The sequence below is a fragment of the Dryobates pubescens genome, chromosome 7, assembly GCF_014839835.1.
Source record: "Dryobates pubescens isolate bDryPub1 chromosome 7, bDryPub1.pri, whole genome shotgun sequence".
NCBI classification, from domain to species: Eukaryota; Metazoa; Chordata; class Aves; order Piciformes; family Picidae; genus Dryobates; species Dryobates pubescens.
Window position 1 is genome coordinate 36,154,089 of NC_071618.1, and position 18,000 is coordinate 36,172,088.

Sequence of the window (18,000 nt, forward strand, 5' to 3'; positions counted from 1 at the left end):
TTAGTTTTTGTTTAAACTTACTGCTAAGTATTTATGGGTTTGTTGGACACTAAAATGCTAAACATATAGTAAAATCCTTTTTTTTTTTTCCTCTTTTACCAAGTGAATTAGCTTATGTGTGTACAGGACAAGATGGACTCTATCATTTTACATTTAACCTTAATATGATATGAAGTGTTTTATTAATGATCAGGATATGTTTTATTGAATAATGATCTGGAATGGGGTTTTTTGTTTGTTTTCTTGTTCCTTTTTTTTTTCTTTTTTTGTTTTTTTTTTCCTTTTTTTGTTTTTTTCTCCTATTTGTGGCAGGTAACTTTGTACATAAATGTTTACCACAAATGAATGTCAATGTTTGGTGTCACTTGGACTACTACAAGAACTCTTTTTAGGACTTTTCAGTAGATGCCTGTGGTGACTGCTGGAAATCCGCCACAGATCAGAATTATTCAACCCTGTTTTTCTTGGGGTTTATACGTAAACAGTAAAGTTAGCATCAGCTATTGAGGACAGTCTTAAAGTATCAGGTGTATTTCCACTCCATCTTTCTCACACCTTCCTGTCAGATTGTCAAAATGGCACCGTCTTTCCTTCTTTTGTTTTGTTCTTAGTGTACTTGACTCTGTCCTAATGAAAGTTAGGTCAAAAAGAAACCAGTGTTATCTGTCAAAAAGAAAGAGCAGTGAAAAGAACATACTTGTGGGCACTTCAGATGTTCACTAAAAGCCTTAAAGCAGCATTGGTCTTCCTTCATTCCTGTAAAACTGTTACAACCAGGGGATTGATTTATTTATTTACTTTTAATCAGCAGAAGAGGAATGTAACTGCCAGCCTGTCCTTATTTTCCCCCTCACTTTCTGACGGCCACAGGGTCACTTCCCCGACAGTCCTGCAAGAGCTTGTCTATTTCTCTCACAACTTCCTCCGCATCCACCGACTCCCTGCCTAGATCCCGGGCTGAACGGTCTAACTGCTCCAGAACAGAGTCCATCTCACTTGAGTCTCGGCTCACTCGGGAATGCACATCTGCAAAGGCCCTAGCCATCTGATCTGATGCAATGAAGGGAGCGTCTTTTGACTGTTTACTAGGCGATAGATACTGACTGTCAGTTGACAAGTACTGGCTGTTTGGTTCAGCCAAGGCTCCTGATTTCACTTCACAACCATCCAACGGTCCTTTTGTTGAGGTGCAAGGCTCAATGCATGTCTTGGTTGGGCTGCTCGATGCTGAGGGAACCTCCTGAAGCAGAGGACTCAGGGCACGTTTGGCTTTTAAGTAAGGTTTAACATTGGCAATGAGAATAGTGTGCTCTCTCTTGTCTTTCCCAAATGTACAAAAAGTCTTTTTCCCAGTGGGATTCACAGTTTCATATGTCTCAGTCTCAACATTAGCTTCAACTGTGGGTACAAAGAGATTTGTGCGATAATCTGCATTCTCAGCCTGACTGGCTGCAGGGAACTGTGGCATCCAACACCTGTCAGAATGACCAAGCACTCTGCATTCATCTGTGCAGTTAACACATTCTTCTTGCTCTGTAAAACAAAGGAGAAAGAGAAAAACTCTAATTACAAGTGGATTTCTTTAAACTAATGGATAGGCTATGATCTAGACATGATGGGCTTACTTGACATCTGTTTAATTATGGAGAAAAAAGAAGAAGCTATAATTAAAATATTTCAGAAGGACTGCATAAACCTGTTAGTTGAGACAATACATTTATTTAACTCCATTCTTTATACATTAAAGCATTCACACGGCGCAATGGAAGTATAAAGGGGTCATTAGAGAATCATTCTCAGTGGAATTGAGTTTCATCTGTAAACTAATCTGCTGTAGAAATCTGTTAGGCTTTGTTCTGTAGAACTCATCCTAGAAAAGAGTGAACAGTACTTAAAGAACTCAGAAGGCATTATCAGGATTAATTTTTCAAATCAAGTAACTGAGCAGTGACTGCCCTCCTAGTAATACAAGCACTTCATAAAAATCAGCAAGCTGGCTTTTCATTTTTGTCACCTCCATTCCATGTATAATTGTTATGTTGTGTGACAGTCAAAAAATAAAAAGATTTTCTTTGAAAAGCCTGCTTTTCCTGCCAAGAGTAGAGAACTAGAATTTTCCATCAGGGTGCATTAAACAGAAGCTTGTCAAAAAGTGCACATTGCAATTTTATTAGACGTGAGTATGGATCATGTAATCAGTTTTCTCTTTTTTTTGTTTTAGTGCAAGTAAGTGAAAATGGATTTGCTCAATATATACAATTTGCAAGAATGACAAACCATGACATATTATTTGAACAGACAATCTTTTCAGATAGGATTTCTATAGTCTTAAATCTTTCTAATAATCTAGTCAAATAAGACTTTTTTGTTCATTACATTTTTTTAAAACATAAATTTCATACTTAGAGTCATAGAATCAGTCAGGGTTGGAAGGGACCACAAGGATCATCTAGTTCCAACTCCCCCTGCCATGGGCAGGGACACCTCACACTAGATCAGGCTGGCCAGAGCCTCATCCAGCCTGGTCTTAAACACCTCCAGGGGTGGGGCCTCAACCACCTCCCTGGACAACCCATTCCAGGGCTTCACCACTCTCATGGTGAAGTACTTCTTCCTCACATCCAGTCTGAATCTCCCCACCTCCAGCTTCATTCCATTCCCCCTAGTCCTATCACTACCTAAGATCCTGAGAAGTCCCTCCTCAGCCTTCTTGTAGGCCCCCTTCAGATACTGGAAGGCCACAATTAGCTCACCTTGGAACCTTCTTTTCTCCATCAACACCTGTTCTACAGTTCAGATTAAAAATCTACTTTAAAACTCTCAGTCTGTCTGTGATTTTACTCTAACAGATTATGTTTGGGCCACCATTTACCATTTTATAATCATACACAGGAATCTAACTCAATGTCAGGGACAAGGAAATATTCTAGAAATATCTCTTAAATCTGTTTTTAGACAATCACAGCAGTTATACAAGTTCATTTCTTTTTCTCCTTCTCACTAGTTTCTAGTAAATATTGATAGAATAAATCTCTTTAGCACTTCTAGGTTTCAATCAGATATACACTGGTCTTTAGCTATTAAGCATGTTATCTCACAGACTGGACATAAAATGCCATCATTCCAGTTAGACCAAAAAAAATTGCAAGTATTTCTTTAAATGTAAGGGTGAAATACATGCACAGAGACATTCACAACAGTTTTTCAGAAGAGCAGAACAAACTTGTTGACTCATAGACAGAGAAAGTTTGGAATCACAGAATTATTTTGGTTGGACAAGACCCTTAAGGGATCATGGTTTAGTTGATTAGATGGTGTTGGATGATGGGTTGGACACGATGATCTTGATGATCTCATCCAACCTGGTCTATTCTATTCTATTCTATTCTATTCTATTCTATTCTATTCTATTCTATTCCACTCAGTTTAGGAAAGATGTTGACTTGCTGTAAAGTGTAAAAAGAAGGGCAACAAAGCTGGGGAGGGGTTTGGAGCACAAGCCCTATGAGTAGAGTTTGAGTGAGCTGGGGTTGCTTAGCCTGGAGAAGAAGAGGCTCAAGGCAGACCTTCTTGCTCTCTACAACTCCCTGAAGGGAGGTTTTAGACAGGCAGGGGCTGGTCTCTTCTCCCTGGCAACCAGCACCAGAACAAAAGGACACAATCTCAAGCTGCACCAGAGGAGGTTTAGACTGGATGTTAGGAAGAAATTCTTCATAAAGAGAGATTGCCCATTGGAATGGGCTGCCTGGGGAGGTGGTGGAGTCGCCATCACTGGAGGTGTTTAGGAGGAGACTTGATGGAGTGCTTTGTGCCATGGTTAGTTGATTAGATGGTGTTGAATGATGGGTTGGACGTGATGATCTTGGAGGTCTCTTCCAACCTGGTCCTAATCTATTCTATTCTATTCTATTCTATTCTATCATCTTTGTAAATTAGAAAATAAATTCCTGCTAATCTTATAATATCACTACTAGATTCCCAGACAGTTTCATTGCTGAAACCTGACACAGAAGAAACACCAAAGGTGATCTAGGAGAATCTATCTTTGTCTATTCACATTTCTAAAAAGAAATTAGTGTGTGACTTAAATTTAAATAAAATTGTGTTGTGTCAGTTAAATCAAGGTGAGATGATTTACTCAGGACTGATACTAGTTAATCTTAGAATTATAGAATAGTTTACATTGGAAAAAACCTTTAATATCCTTGAGTGCCACTGTTAACACTATGAAGTCTACCACTAAGTGATGTCACTAAACATCTACACACCTTTTAAATGGTTACAGGAATGGTGACTCTACCACTACCCTGGACAGCCTGTTCCAATGCTTAACAGCCTTAGGTGAAGAACTTTTTTGCAATGTCTCATCAAAACTTCCCTTGGCACAGCTTGAGGCCATTTTCTCTCAATCTATTATTTCTTACTTGGGAGGAGAGACCGATACCCACCTCACTGGTGGGTGACACAGTTCTGTGAAAAAGTGTCATTTTCCCCTGAAGAGTTTAAAATCTAGGACTGGTGTGAGCCCTAAAAAGATATCAAAATCAAGAGAGAATGAGGTGCAGGGAGAAGAGAACACAGAGTGATCTTTGAGGAAAAGAATGTAAGAGTTTTTAAAGTAAAATTTGGACAGATGAGTCAGCCTCACCTCTGTGCCTGGTAAGATCATGGAGCAGATCTTCTGAAAGATATATCAAAACGTGTAAAAGACAGGGAGGTAATTAGAGACAGATAACATGGCTTCACCAAAGGGGAAATTACCAGTATCAATAAACACTGGGAGATGAATGGATTGAGAGTAGCCCTGTGGAAGGGTTGGGGATATTAGTGGATGAGAAATTCAGCATTAGCCAGTAATGTGTGCTTGCAGACCAGAAAAGAAATTGTATCATGGGCTACATAAACTGAAAGAAGGTAGATTTAGATTTAATCTAAAACCACCACAACTGACAATAAAATGAATAAACGTCAGATGAAAGATAAAGGTCAGATAAGTTCTCTGATGCTGAAAACAATTTAACTACACCAGATTTAAGATTTTTGAGACTGATCTGGTTAATTTTTTGCAACCAAATTAAGTTCTAAGTTTTTAAATGCTTAGCTCTTATGGATGTGCATACACATACACTGTGAATGAGCATAACTCTTAGAGTGTGTACATTCTCCCAGGCAACCAGCACCAGAACAAGAGGACACAGTCTCAAACTGCACCAGGGGAAGTTTAGGCTCGAGGTGAGGAGAAAGTTCTTCACTGAGAGAGTCGTTAGCCATTGGAATGTGCTGCCCAGGGAGGAAGCGGAGTCACCATCCCTGGAGATGTTCAAGAGGGGATTGGATGTGGCACTTGGTGCCATGATTTAGTCATGAGCTCTGTGGACAGGTTGGACTTGATGATCTTTGAGGTCTCTTCCAACCTTGGTGATTCTGTGATTATTCATTGTTGTCAATAAAAATACAAAGGTTGCTGGCCATTTCTAAGAGATATATTTAGTGTTACATATTTACTCATTTTCTTCATTTGCTAAAACAGTTTTTATACTTGCTTCATACTCACAGTATTGACTAACTTTTTGTTTCTCCTCCTTGGGTATCCTAGCAGAGACTGAATTAATTATGGGGCCAAAAGGAATAAAAAACCAAATACTGAATGACCTTGAAGTGAAAATGAGCAGCACTGCATGAGGTTTGGTGCTCTAGTCTTGAAAAACCTCTGTCCTTTCCCTTCACTCTTTCATGCCACATCATGTGAAACTGATGTTGAGTATTGATTATCATACATTATAGGCTTCTCATCTCCCCATTAGCTTGTAATTTTGTCTGCTACAGCTAGCAGACAGTGAAGAAAATCGAACAGGCAGTTTTGTATTAGCAGGAGGAACTATAAACACAAAGCAAACGATCACCACCAAGGGCTGAATCAGTATATATGAAAAAAAAAAAAAGAATCTATTTAAAGACAAATATATAAATATATATATATGTAAAATAGGTCATGCACTGTGCTCTACAGCAAGATGTGCTGGTAGAGTGATATGCACCATCAGTCTTTATACTTGTCTCCCTTCTGTTGAAAATAAACCCTTAACAGTGCAAGTGTGTACAATAAACAGAAGCAGCCTAGAGGTTTTCCTAACTCTCTGGAGCTTTAAGGGAAAACAGTCAGAAGTGCTTTATGCACTTAGGGGAGAATAGAGACTAAAATAGAACTGTTAAATTATCAGCCATAGAAAGAAAAGGAAACAAGATATCTGGAAACAACAATCACCTACCTAGAAAATGTACACTGGATAGAAATTTAAGATGGTGTAGGATGAAACTTACGTTCACAGCATACAAAATGCAATGCAAGAGATGTGTTTTGGTGCAACTTAAGACATACTTAAATATTTTATTCTATATTACCAGAGGAAGCATATTAAACATCTGCATCCTGTAGCAAGCTTATAGAAAAAGATATTTCTACTGTGCCATTTTTAATTTCCTACCCATAAATATTGTGAGCAGATTTAATTTTGAGTACTGATCCCATTCTAAATGTTTTGTACTATAAAGTTAATTAATTAATGCTTAAGATAGTTGGCTTCTTTCAATGGCTAAAACTGAGATATCTCAGTTTGAATCACTAATTACATGAAATTTGCATAACAATAACAAAGAAACTCAATAATTATATTTCTTTAAACAGTGGCTCAATGTAGCAAATTTGAGTTGATAAATACCTTTTTTTCCCCTAGTTTAACTGGACTCTAATTATTTAAATCTCATACATGCACAAAGCAAAAAACCAAATGAAAAGTAAACAATCCATGTGCATAAAACATCATCATACAAATATTGTTGACAAATATTTTATACCATGTTTATAAGATGATGAATAATACTATTCCCTGTAACATAGTACTCCATATAATATAATCATAAATGTCCAGGCTTGTGTATAGGGGAAAGTAAACTTTTTATATATCTGTACATGCACATACACATTTCCCATATGAGTAAAGGCTGAGGGAGCTGGGTCTCTTTAGCCTGGTGAAGAGGAGACTGAGAGGTGATCTCATTAATGTTTACAAATATTTGAAGGGCAAGTATCAGGACGACAGAGCCAGGCTCTTCTCAGTGATGTCCAGTGACAGGACAAGGGGCAAGCTGGAGCATAGGAGGTTCCGCATGAACATAAGGAAAATCTTTATCTCTGTGAGGGTGACAAAACACTGGAACAGGCTCACAGAGAGGTTGTACAGTCTCCTCTGCATATGCTGATGTTAGGCTGGATGTTAGGAAGAAGTTCTATACAGAGAGTCACTACTGCCCATTGGAATGTGCTGCCCAGCGAGGTGGTGGAGTCACCATCATTGGAGGTGTTCAGGAGGAGACTTGATGGGGTGCTTGGTGCCATGGTTTAGTTGATCAGATAGGTTGGACTCGATGATTTCAAAGGTCTCTTCCAACCTGGTTTATTCTATTCTATTCTATTCTATTCTATTCTATTCTATTCTATTCTATTCCATTCCATTCCATTCCATTCCATTCCATTCCATTCCATTCTAAATCTATAGAATTAGGAACTCCTTCCAAAACTTTTAAATGATGTTATCAAACTGCATTTTTAAGCTAAACAAGGCAAACAGCACTTGGATAACTGTAATTTGTAAGATTTGACCAGCTAAAATGTTCACTCATGTGCATTCTTTTCTAAGATTTTTTTACTCAAAAAATGTAAAAAAATATATAGAAGTAGCTTTTTGTTACATTATGATCATCAGTGAAGGCAAAAACCCCAATATGGTTAAAAGGTCCATAACTTTTGTAATATTTTATTGTCCTATGAAATACTAGTCTGTCTTTCAGATAGCTTATTAATTTACTTTTTTCTCTTTCAACAAGTGTCATCTAATCTTTACCTACTGTATAAATACCCTCTTCTAACTGACTTCTTCTCTATAAATATGAAACCAAAAATATAATGATTAATTGTCAGTGATGGTTCACTGGCTGACTCATTTGACTGTAATGGCTATCAACTAACAGCTCCAAATGAAAAATACAATGGAGGACCCATTCTTCTTTTTGAAGCATGCAGCTTCACAGTGCTGTTAACAATTTACCTTCACTTTTGAAATGCTCTGTTCTTCTTGCATTATAGAGTGAATGGCAATGCACATTTTGCCTGACTCTTGTTTCACATCCCAAAGAAAAAAGATCTGTCTGGAGTTCACATTGGTTTTCCTAGGAGATTGATTCATTTCATTTTTTTATATTGTAAATTTGTGTTTGTTGTTGAAAATATTTCCACTTAGAATTCACTGAACTTTAAAACAAGGTGTAAAATCCTCTGTAGATTATATTTTTCAGGTCCAGCCACACAGGCACTATGTAAAAGAGATATTAAAAAAAAACACACTATTTTTTTCAATGTAGTTTAATACCATGAACAATTAGGGAAAGCCTGTATTTTCTGTACATATGTATAAACAGATGGTCAATAAATGGCATCTAATGTCTAGAGAATATAAATAACTCTGCTTTTCTGAACTTCAGTAATTCCTCTGATATGACTGAAAAAAAGAAGAAGTAAAAAAAAGAATTGATATGAAATGGTTTTACTTAGTTTTGGGGTTTTGCCCTTTTTCTGTGGTTGGATTTATTCATTTTTTTGTGGGGTGGTGTTGTTCTTTTGAGGATTTCTTGTTTTGTTTGCTTTTTGGGTTTGGTTTGCTGTTATTTGTTTTGGGTTTTTTTTTATGTGGTTTTTTTTTGAGACTGGCAATTGGCTTCACTGAAGAACTGAAAGACTTTAAGCAGGAATTTAATATAGGAGAAAAATAAGGGGCTGCCCTGACATGTCCTAAACACTGGGGCTATATGACACTTCTGATGAGAACAATCATCTAAAGTACTACTTCTGTGGCTGGAGTCCTGTTTAATTACAATTGATTTTGACATAAATGAGCAGAGGTAAACAAATACTTCTATACACATGCTTGCTGTTATTAAACAGAGCTGTCTCCACTCTGAGTATTTATATTGGCTTGTCTGTTTAAAGGCTCCTTTCAGTCAGGCAAAGCAATTAAGCAGCTCAGATTAGCAAGCTGACTGGCAGTAAAATGAGAATGGACTGCCACTTTTTTAAATCCACTTGGATCTCGTGGTCTTTTTATGATATTATAACTAGAAGGCTCTGAAATAATCCTTCCACAGTTTCCCCACTCTTGGTTGTTTGTGTTTGTTTGTTTTGTTTATCTGCTTTTGTGTTTGTTTGCTTGCTTGCTTGCTTGCTTGTTTTCTGGACACAACAAGGAAGTGTTTGCTTTGTTTCTTTCTTTCTTTCTTTGTTTTTAGATTGCCATGGCATCAAACATTTCTAAAGTAATAAAAAGATGGTGACATTATGGACTTCATTTCAGTTCACATTTGTCCCAAATCATAAATAGTAGAGAAATATTTCAGTATGTCATGGAGCACTACAGAACATTTGACATTTTTCTTACAGGTGTATGTTTTAAATTAATGCTTATTATTTAATGACAATCTTATATTTTCATTTAAAGACAGTGTAAGAGCAAGAAAACATTTCTATTACCTGCAAATTTTCCATCCTCACAGCGGGCTGGTCCACAGATCCCAACAATGGGTCTTTGGCCTCTGCCTTGCTGTTCTGGAGGCAAATCAGACCTGTGAGTCACAGACAGGAATAGGCTCTGCTTCCAAAATTCACAACAATGTCAAAACTTCTACAGGAGACAAGCAATTTCTTTCTGTGGCCTAGGCATAGTTCATGGTCCTTGAAATTTTTCACTATACTTCTCAAAGGTACACACACTTAGGTTTAGATTTGGCAGTCAACTGAAAAAGGGTCTCTCATTTCTTCCTATCAGAGAAGAAAGTGGAAAGGCTGAGAATGGATACCCGGTTCTGATTTCCAGTGTTTGCCTGCAATTTGCACTAATTTGCAGTAAGAAGATAATATGAAAGTCATGAAAAGCTATTTTGGGTTCTTCCCCATCCCACCATGAAACTCTCTTCCTAGCCCAGGCCTGCAGGGAGAAAACATAAAAGGGCTAGTTATGCCAGCCCTACACTTAGCTGAAAAGCTACAGGGAAACCTTAATAATCTGACAAAATGATAGTTTTAAACAGCAATCTTTGTTGTAGAGCCCAAAAGCTGTTTCCTGGAAGAGAAAAGAAAAAAAGGCAATAAAAAAAAAAACAACCCTGCAGCAATTAACAGAAAAGAACAGGCTTGTGGATCTGTTAGAAAAAACATTTTTAATATAACACATTTTCCTACTCTTGATCAAGGCATTTCCACAGATTGTAGAGTGGGATTTGTTTCAGTGCTAGCACCTAAACCCACAAGGATTCTTAAATCTGAAAGCTAACTTAATTTGTGTGATGATCTGAAGAATTTACATGATATTCACGTTCTTTTTACTAACTTTACTGTGATCTGGTCATAATTACAATACCAATATTTTCCATATCTAATTTGTAATGCTTAGTAAATGCTAGCACTGTGTATTATACTGTGGCAATGTTTTGGTACCCATTTATTAACTAGGCCCATTTTGAGGCACCCTACGCAAATATTAATAGATTGTACAGTTAGAGACAAGAGGTAACAAGTGATTAGGACTAACAAAAGCAAGGAATGAAAAGTTAACATTAATGAAAATATTAACATGCTGTTGAGATTTCCTGATGATACCAACATAAAAGCTCCATAATATAAAGAAGCTATCCCAGTCTGTCACACTATCAAAACACCAACAATTAGCTATATGTTGCACTACTCAGTCTTCCTCACCGGCTGCCAATTATCTCAGTATAAAAATCTTTATTTAGAAGGCACCAAGCTTTTTGCTTTCAAGCCTGTCTCAAATTCAGTTGTGACAACTTGTTTAGAGATGTTAACTGATGAGAGTGTCATTGAGGAGACAGACATGAAAGGCTTCTGAAGAAATCTGTCTCTACGTTGTTTTGATGGCTCCATTTACATCCTGACTATAGGTAGACTCTCTTGAGTGGAAGTCTGTCAGGTTCTGTATAGGAGCATGATTTTTGTCCAAAAAAACAATCAGCATAGTAAAGCTTTTCAAATGCTATATGTTTTCCTTTACAAAATCTCACCAAAAAGAAAGAAAAACAAAACAAAACAAAACAAACAACAAAACAGCAAACATAACCAAACCAAACCAACAAAGAAAAAAACAACACCAAAAAAACCCCAAACAAACAAACACCTAAGGCTGCATAGATGCTGAACCATTTAAAATCTGTTCACTTTGGTGAAAAAGAGAAGTTTCCTCCGCAGTTCCTCCACAGCATGCCTGGATTTACATTCACAATGTCCATTACCAGACAAAATGAGACCATGTCTGGTTTATACTGATAGATGGAAAATGCCATTGGGTATCGTTCTCTGCTTCAAAAGGTTGTATATGGGTCATATACTTTGGACCTTATGGGAGGTACAATGCATCTGACAGAACAGGAAGAAAAAAACACTTTTCATGATGCTGTTCTCAGAAAAACCCTGAAGTTGTCCTGGCATCCTAAGGGACGCTCAATTGGACATACAGATACTTTGAGCATGGCCGGCAGCGCCATGCTGAAGAAGCTCCTGGGGCTCCTCTGGAACTGGACTCCCACCCTGGTCACCTGGGCTGGGGTAGGTGTTAATGGGTTGATATGGTTCACAGACTGGAAACTGATCCTTCAGTACGTTCCCTATGTTGGTGGCAAGTATAAAATCGAAGGCTAAGCTTCCCTCTCATGGAATTGTATTGCTGTATAAAGTGGTTTGGAGCTCTCTGTCCACTGGGACCCTGCCATGGTTTAGTCATGAGGTCTGTGGTGATGCGCTGAACTTGATGATCTTTCAGGTCTCTTCCAATCTTGGTGATTTTATGATTCTGTGAAAATTATTTTCTTAGGACAAGAAATTGTCTAAGAGCTTCATATAGAATTTCCCCTATGCTAAATAATGTATTCATTAGTGTTTCATTAGATAGCGCCCAAGACATCAGCATATTGCTGATGTGGTGTTTTATTACCACCTTCAAAAGAAATTTGCAGAATGGGACTATCCTTATGCCAATTTATAAAGCACCTGTATTCTCTTAGGAATGTGTGTTTTGTAATATTATTCTGCTTAGCTTTGTATCAGGATAGTGCCCCAAATAAACCAGTCAGAAAGAATAATTAAGGATGCTTTTCTTTCCCCCACAAATCTGACTCTTTAAATGCAACTAGTGTGGCAAAAAGAATTGCACATGTAAACAGATTAAGCAATGCATTTTCAGGTTCCCCATAAACTGTAACTGAATATCTGAAAGACACTTACTTAAGATAACTTCAGAATATTCTCATCATCCTATCCCTAGAACCCTAAATTCCAGATAATTTTCTTATATTTCGAGGATTGAGGAGATTACTACTACAGAAAATCTCTCCTGCTTATTACTTTGATTTGCAGCGACTGAGTTGCTCAACTGATAGTCACCTTTTTACTTGTCATCTTTGCATTTGTTATAGTTTCAACTTTTGTACTGATGCCAGAGTACTGAGATGTGACAAAATCTATCTTTAAGAAAAATTGGTAGTTTGGGAACTATTTTCAAAGATGTTGTTGTTATGTGCTCGTTGTTTTCACTAATACCTTCTCTTTTTAAGCCTGCTAACTAATAGAAGCTATTTTTTCCTGGTCTCTGCAACTCCTTATCAGAGCCATGTTCTTACAAAAAGTGTATTTTAGTCCTGGAGATAGACTTAAAGGCTGGTTACAAACATCATTGCCAAGTAAGGTGCAGCCAGGGTAATTTCTCTTAGCTGTGCCCTCTTACTTGTCTGAAAACCCTACAAAGGAAATCCAGCAGTGAGTCATTAGATAAGATAAACACTCTTCTGGCAAACCAAGTAAGAGATGCAGCTGCCACTTTAAAAGGTGCTGAAGGATTCAGAATATGTCAGTCAGTGTCAATCTATTGACTTCTTTTATGAAGGACTTTAGTCTGTAAAGATGATGAAGATATTACGCCTGTAGAATTGGAGCAGACGTGCCATAAAATGCAGTAAAGCCTATTCTAGACATGAATCATGATCAATTTTGGGGAGATATTTAAAAAGACCTTTTCATTTATTGGAACTTATCACTATAATATTTACTTGATTTAGAGTCCCATGCATGCTTTCCATCATGACTTGCTTTTAATGGGTTGTTCTCCTCCCAGCCTTTTTGTGCTATTGGTAAGAAAAGCCAAGTGGCCTATACAGTTATTGGCTTGAATTCTCAGTATCACAGGTAATGCAAAGCAGAGAAAACTAAGCCCCGATATTTACTGCATGGTTTTCCAAAACCAGCCTCTGGGTTTTCTAATAAAAATGTAGCTTTAATATATATTTTAAATTATTATTTTTTTTAAGAAAAAGAACTTTTTTTCATTCCCAAGGAGACAAAATCTGTGTGTGCATGCAGTACCTTATGGCTCAGTCCGACCTTGAACAAGTTCTGCAAGGAAGTAAAGTAAGACCAAAAAGTCTTACGGGGAAAAAAATCAAACTTATTTTTAAGTCCACCTGTTACAGTACAAGCATGGTATGTATCCCACTTCTCATGTATCTAAGAAACAGTTTGCTACAGCTCTAAACTTATTTGTAAGCTCTCAAGAGACTCTCTGTGGTTCCAGCTGAAGATGGATACAAGGCCGCTAATTTGCTACCACCAAGGGAAAATGTTATAACATAAAAACATTCCCTCCCTTAGCTTCAAAAGTGTTGAATGCCTAGGGAACCCAGCTATTTGCAGAGTTGATTCTATGCATATGCTTCCGCTGTAACTGTTACATGCATACATCTGGCACCTGTCTATGTGCTAAACATACTTAATTGTCCCTAGTACTGCTATGCAAAAATCCTCTAAGCTAGATGGTTAATGGAAAAGAAATAAATGAAAGGATATGTATGATTTTGGTGGAATTACTTTTGCATTATTGTCAAGCTATGCAAAGAGATTTTCACTGTGGCTATCAACAAAATATTTTAGCTCTGCCTTCTGAATAACTTCCAATAGAGACTATGTTCTTTTCTTAGTATGACATTCGTCACTTTGCACAGTCTCTTAATCAAGCCAAATTGCTTTAGCTGGAAATCTTTCTCTTTTTTTCCCCATTTATTCTCTTCTCTTTTTTCTTTATTTTTTTTTCCTTTCCCTTTTTTTTTTTTCCTTTCTTTTTTTTTTCTTTTTCTTTTTCTTTTCCATATTTTGATTGTTTATTCTCCTTGTTTTACCCACATCAGACTTCAGAGCACTTCATCATTTGCCAGACACAGCCGGACTGATTCTCAAGGTATGTGATTTATTATTTTAAGTGATAAGAGGGGGACTCCATATGTGAGTACATTATTCAGCTCACTGTTGCCAGTGAAGTCAAGACTTGGGCAAAGCACTTGATTTCAGATTTCAATATATTTTAAAAGATCAAAGAGCATGGCAAATCTTGTTCTTTGGTTAAACAAACCGTGCAGAACAGTAATACTCTAAAAGATGGAAGGAGCTGCATAGAACTAACACTAAAATGAAGGCCTTTTGAAGTTATTTTAACCTTTGTGTCAATGTTCATCTCAAAAAAACCCCACCCACAAATTCTTAGCAGTGCTACAAAAAAAGAAGAAACAAAAAAGAAAAAGGAAAGTTTCTAATTGGGAAAACATACAAAAATGAGTTCTTCTTGTAATGCAAGATAAAAAATGCTGGTGACTCAACATCTGACGTCATTCACTATAGCTCAAGATGCCTCCTTTACCAAAGCAAGACACTTGTTTTCTTTGAGCAAGACTATAAAACACAGTTTTTCCTAAGACAACTGTACCTACCTAAGCCTATTTAGGACTCAGGGAAAAGGTATCCCTACAGATGAGGTTTTCTGAAAAGCCTGATTTCCTCCTACCATGTTCACTAAATCCTAGTAAGCAGGAAGATAGGCCAGAGTTGTTTTTAATTATCATGCATTAGGGAAGCAAACCAAAAAGAACTTCCATATAATCTACGAGTTCTTGTCAAGAAAGGGACTGAAAAAAACTCCTCAAGAGGTAGGCTGAGATGCTGAATATTAGTTTCATAAAATGCCTAACAGCAGCTGCAAGAGAGAGAATAGTTTCATTCAGGAAGCAGTGATAGCCACATAATGTAATTTCTGACAATTAATGTTAGTCTAGGATTCTTATGCTGTCTCTACAGGCCATAAAGAAGGCTTCAGCAAACCATTCAGAGTACTGGTGATTGGCTCCACATTGAAAACATTTCCCAGATAGGCCTGTCTGTCTTCATAGAATATGCATGGAGCTGATGTCCTGAAGTTATCTAGCTCTTAGAGACACATACCCATTGATTTAGCTGTTTCTGTTAGTTATCTTAAGCTTTTCAGCACTAAGAAAATTGTTTTGAGCTTAAGGGCCCAATATTCTCTAATTTAATGTAGATGGGATTTAGGTATGTAACTTAGCATCATGAGTTCCTTTTTCCAAGATATGCTTCAAATGCACACTGTCCTCCCTAGCAAACTAGTAACTTAGTGACTACATGCAACTTCTGGGATTTCCACTGAATATTAATTCAATATCATTATTCCTGGGATGTTTTCACTGAACTACTTTTATTTGGGAATAAATCAACTTTCCTTCTCCCCTAATACTCTTCTCCCATGCTTATACCAAGCTGCTACATTTTTTTACAGAACTAAAATTTTTGTCGGGGTGAGTGTTGCATTTTGAATGCCTGAAGGAACACATTGGGATCTACTGCTCTTCATTGAAACAAATGGTAGCTGATCCTCTCCTTTCTAGCAGCTGCAGCTCTGGCTGCAAATAAATTCTTGTTAGAACTGAGTGACTCTTTCTTAACGATTCTTCTGTCCTTGCTTTTGCAGACAAGGCTCTGTTGGCTCAGAAACCTAGATGAAACAGCAGAGTACAGGATACCTTGCAAAGGCACTAAATTCTAGTTTTCCCTTTCATCTACAGTTCAAAACTACAGATCTGCTGCAAGTATTACCAAAGCATATGTTTAGATTTTACTTAACTAGTAAGAGACATTCATGAATTGTAGCTCATATTTATGTACCAGAATGTTTAGGCCTACCTGCCTGTCCTGAAAGTACAGAATTCCTAGCCTTGGAGTTTGGAGCTGGATGTTTAGTTATCTGAGATGTCCAAAAGTAAAGTATAGTGTGTCACTTCTGTCCTTTCCAAGGACAAAATAAAATGTGTTGATACAGAGCAGCATACCTGGAATTCCCACTAGGCACTGATTTAATTCTCAGAAACAATTCTGGTCTCAACATTCTAATGTCTAAGGCTTAGTATGACTGAGTTCTTCCTTTGGTTATGTCTGTGGCTTTCAACATCAACCCAAACATCCCTTTTTAAAATAAATTCTCAGTTTAAATTTGGCATATGCTTTTTGATTCCATAATGTTGAATGGGTATTGCTCAGAGTCAGACTAGGATGATAAACAATTTTCAACAACTTTCTTCATAAAGCATCTGTCACAGTTCTCTGAAAAGCCAACACACCTATTTCACAGGTAATTTTTCTTTCAATATAATCATGTGGAAAACAAATGACAGTGCTCCCATGGAGAGTATTTTCATTATCAAATGTTCCCATGATATGTTACCACAACTGCCTTTAGCCGCTACAGCCTACTGGTCAACACGATATAGAAATACACTCAATTGCAGCTTAATGTTCCAAAGTGCCTTCAACATTTTCGTCCACAGTTCATTGCGTTTGCATACTTTCAAGAAGCATTCCACAGTCATTACTGGACAGAGCAGTAAGACTAATAGTCACTGTGTGTGTGTATATATATATATATGTGTGTGTGCGTGTGTATATATGTACATGTATATATATGTATATATGTGCGTGCATATATATGTGTGTGTGTGTATATATATATACAGAGAGAGATAGATACAACATATATTGGGATAGATATTATCAGGTTTAGAGTATGCTTTTTTATTAATTTTGGTAGATAAAAAGATATGGGCTATTAAAGAAATATTTCTAAAATTATATTACAAATATACAACTAAAGGGCAACTGTTTAACAGGTTAGTTACTATGAATAAAAAAATGAAGAGCTTTTTCATCTAATTAAGTCTGGTTTTCAAGTCCAAAACCACAATGAAGAAATCATATATTAAATCTAAATGTTTGTATGAAATGTCTTCCCTAAAGTTTCCTAAGATCAATTAGAAATTATGCAATTAAAAAAATAAAATAAAATCCTGGTTATAGTAATTTATTTATTTTGCTTACCATGAGAAACTGTTTTATAAGGTTGGACTTGATGATCCTTGGGGTCTCTTCCAACCTTAGTTATACCATGATACTGTGATAAAACAATCAGCAATCCTTTACTATAATTGCTTATTTAATTTGAAACAGGAAAGCAAAGTGGAGTGAAAATATAGAATAAAACATTTCAGGCAGAGAGAATGTATATTTCTCTCACTTTTTATCTTCTATCTTTGGAGAGGAAAATACGGTCTTTTCTGTGAGCTTTCAGTGTCACAGTTAGCCTGCTCTGACTATGATGACAACATGCATCTTTGATGACATGGATAAATTCATCTAAAATTCAAGTCTTCCTTCTAGCAAAACTAATCCTCTACAGAAGGTCATAGACAATCTGAGCATTAAAGCAAACTGTTTGTAAGTACTAAGAAGTATTTTCTTTCTAGGACTTTTCTCTCTGCTTTTCTATCTGATTACTGCAAGGATGTGCAGCTATTTACAACATTAAATCCTGTTGTTCATCTTTTGCATCTAACATATTCTTTGTTCATTTCCTAGAGGAAGACAAACAGAACTGGTGTTATTGTTAGTACTCTCCAAAGACATTGCCAGTGCAGATCTAGCTAATCCCCTCCTACTTGTTATTCAGCAATCAGTGTCTTCTGGCAGGATTTGGCAATCCCAGAAGACAGTGTTTA

The 18,000-nt window shown here is 36.9% G+C and overlaps 1 protein-coding gene across 3 annotated transcripts in view; it reads right to left on the reverse strand.

Moving 5' to 3' along the window:
* Nucleotides 1-295: 295 nt before the first annotated feature.
* PCDH17 (protocadherin 17) overlaps nt 296-18,000 on the reverse strand; it is a 97,906-nt gene continuing 80,201 nt past the window's right edge. For 2 of the 3 annotated variants that reach the window (XM_054163060.1, XM_054163059.1), the window contains exons 4-5: nt 9,581-9,655; nt 296-1,533 (exon numbers count right to left, since the gene is read on the reverse strand). In XM_054163060.1, coding sequence (XP_054019035.1) covers nt 851-1,533; nt 9,581-9,655 — 758 coding nt within the window. In that variant the 3' untranslated portion in view covers nt 296-850. Of the gene's footprint in view, nt 1,534-9,580; nt 9,673-18,000 lie in introns of all 3 variants that reach the window. The other variant, XM_054163061.1, reaches the window with a different exon arrangement.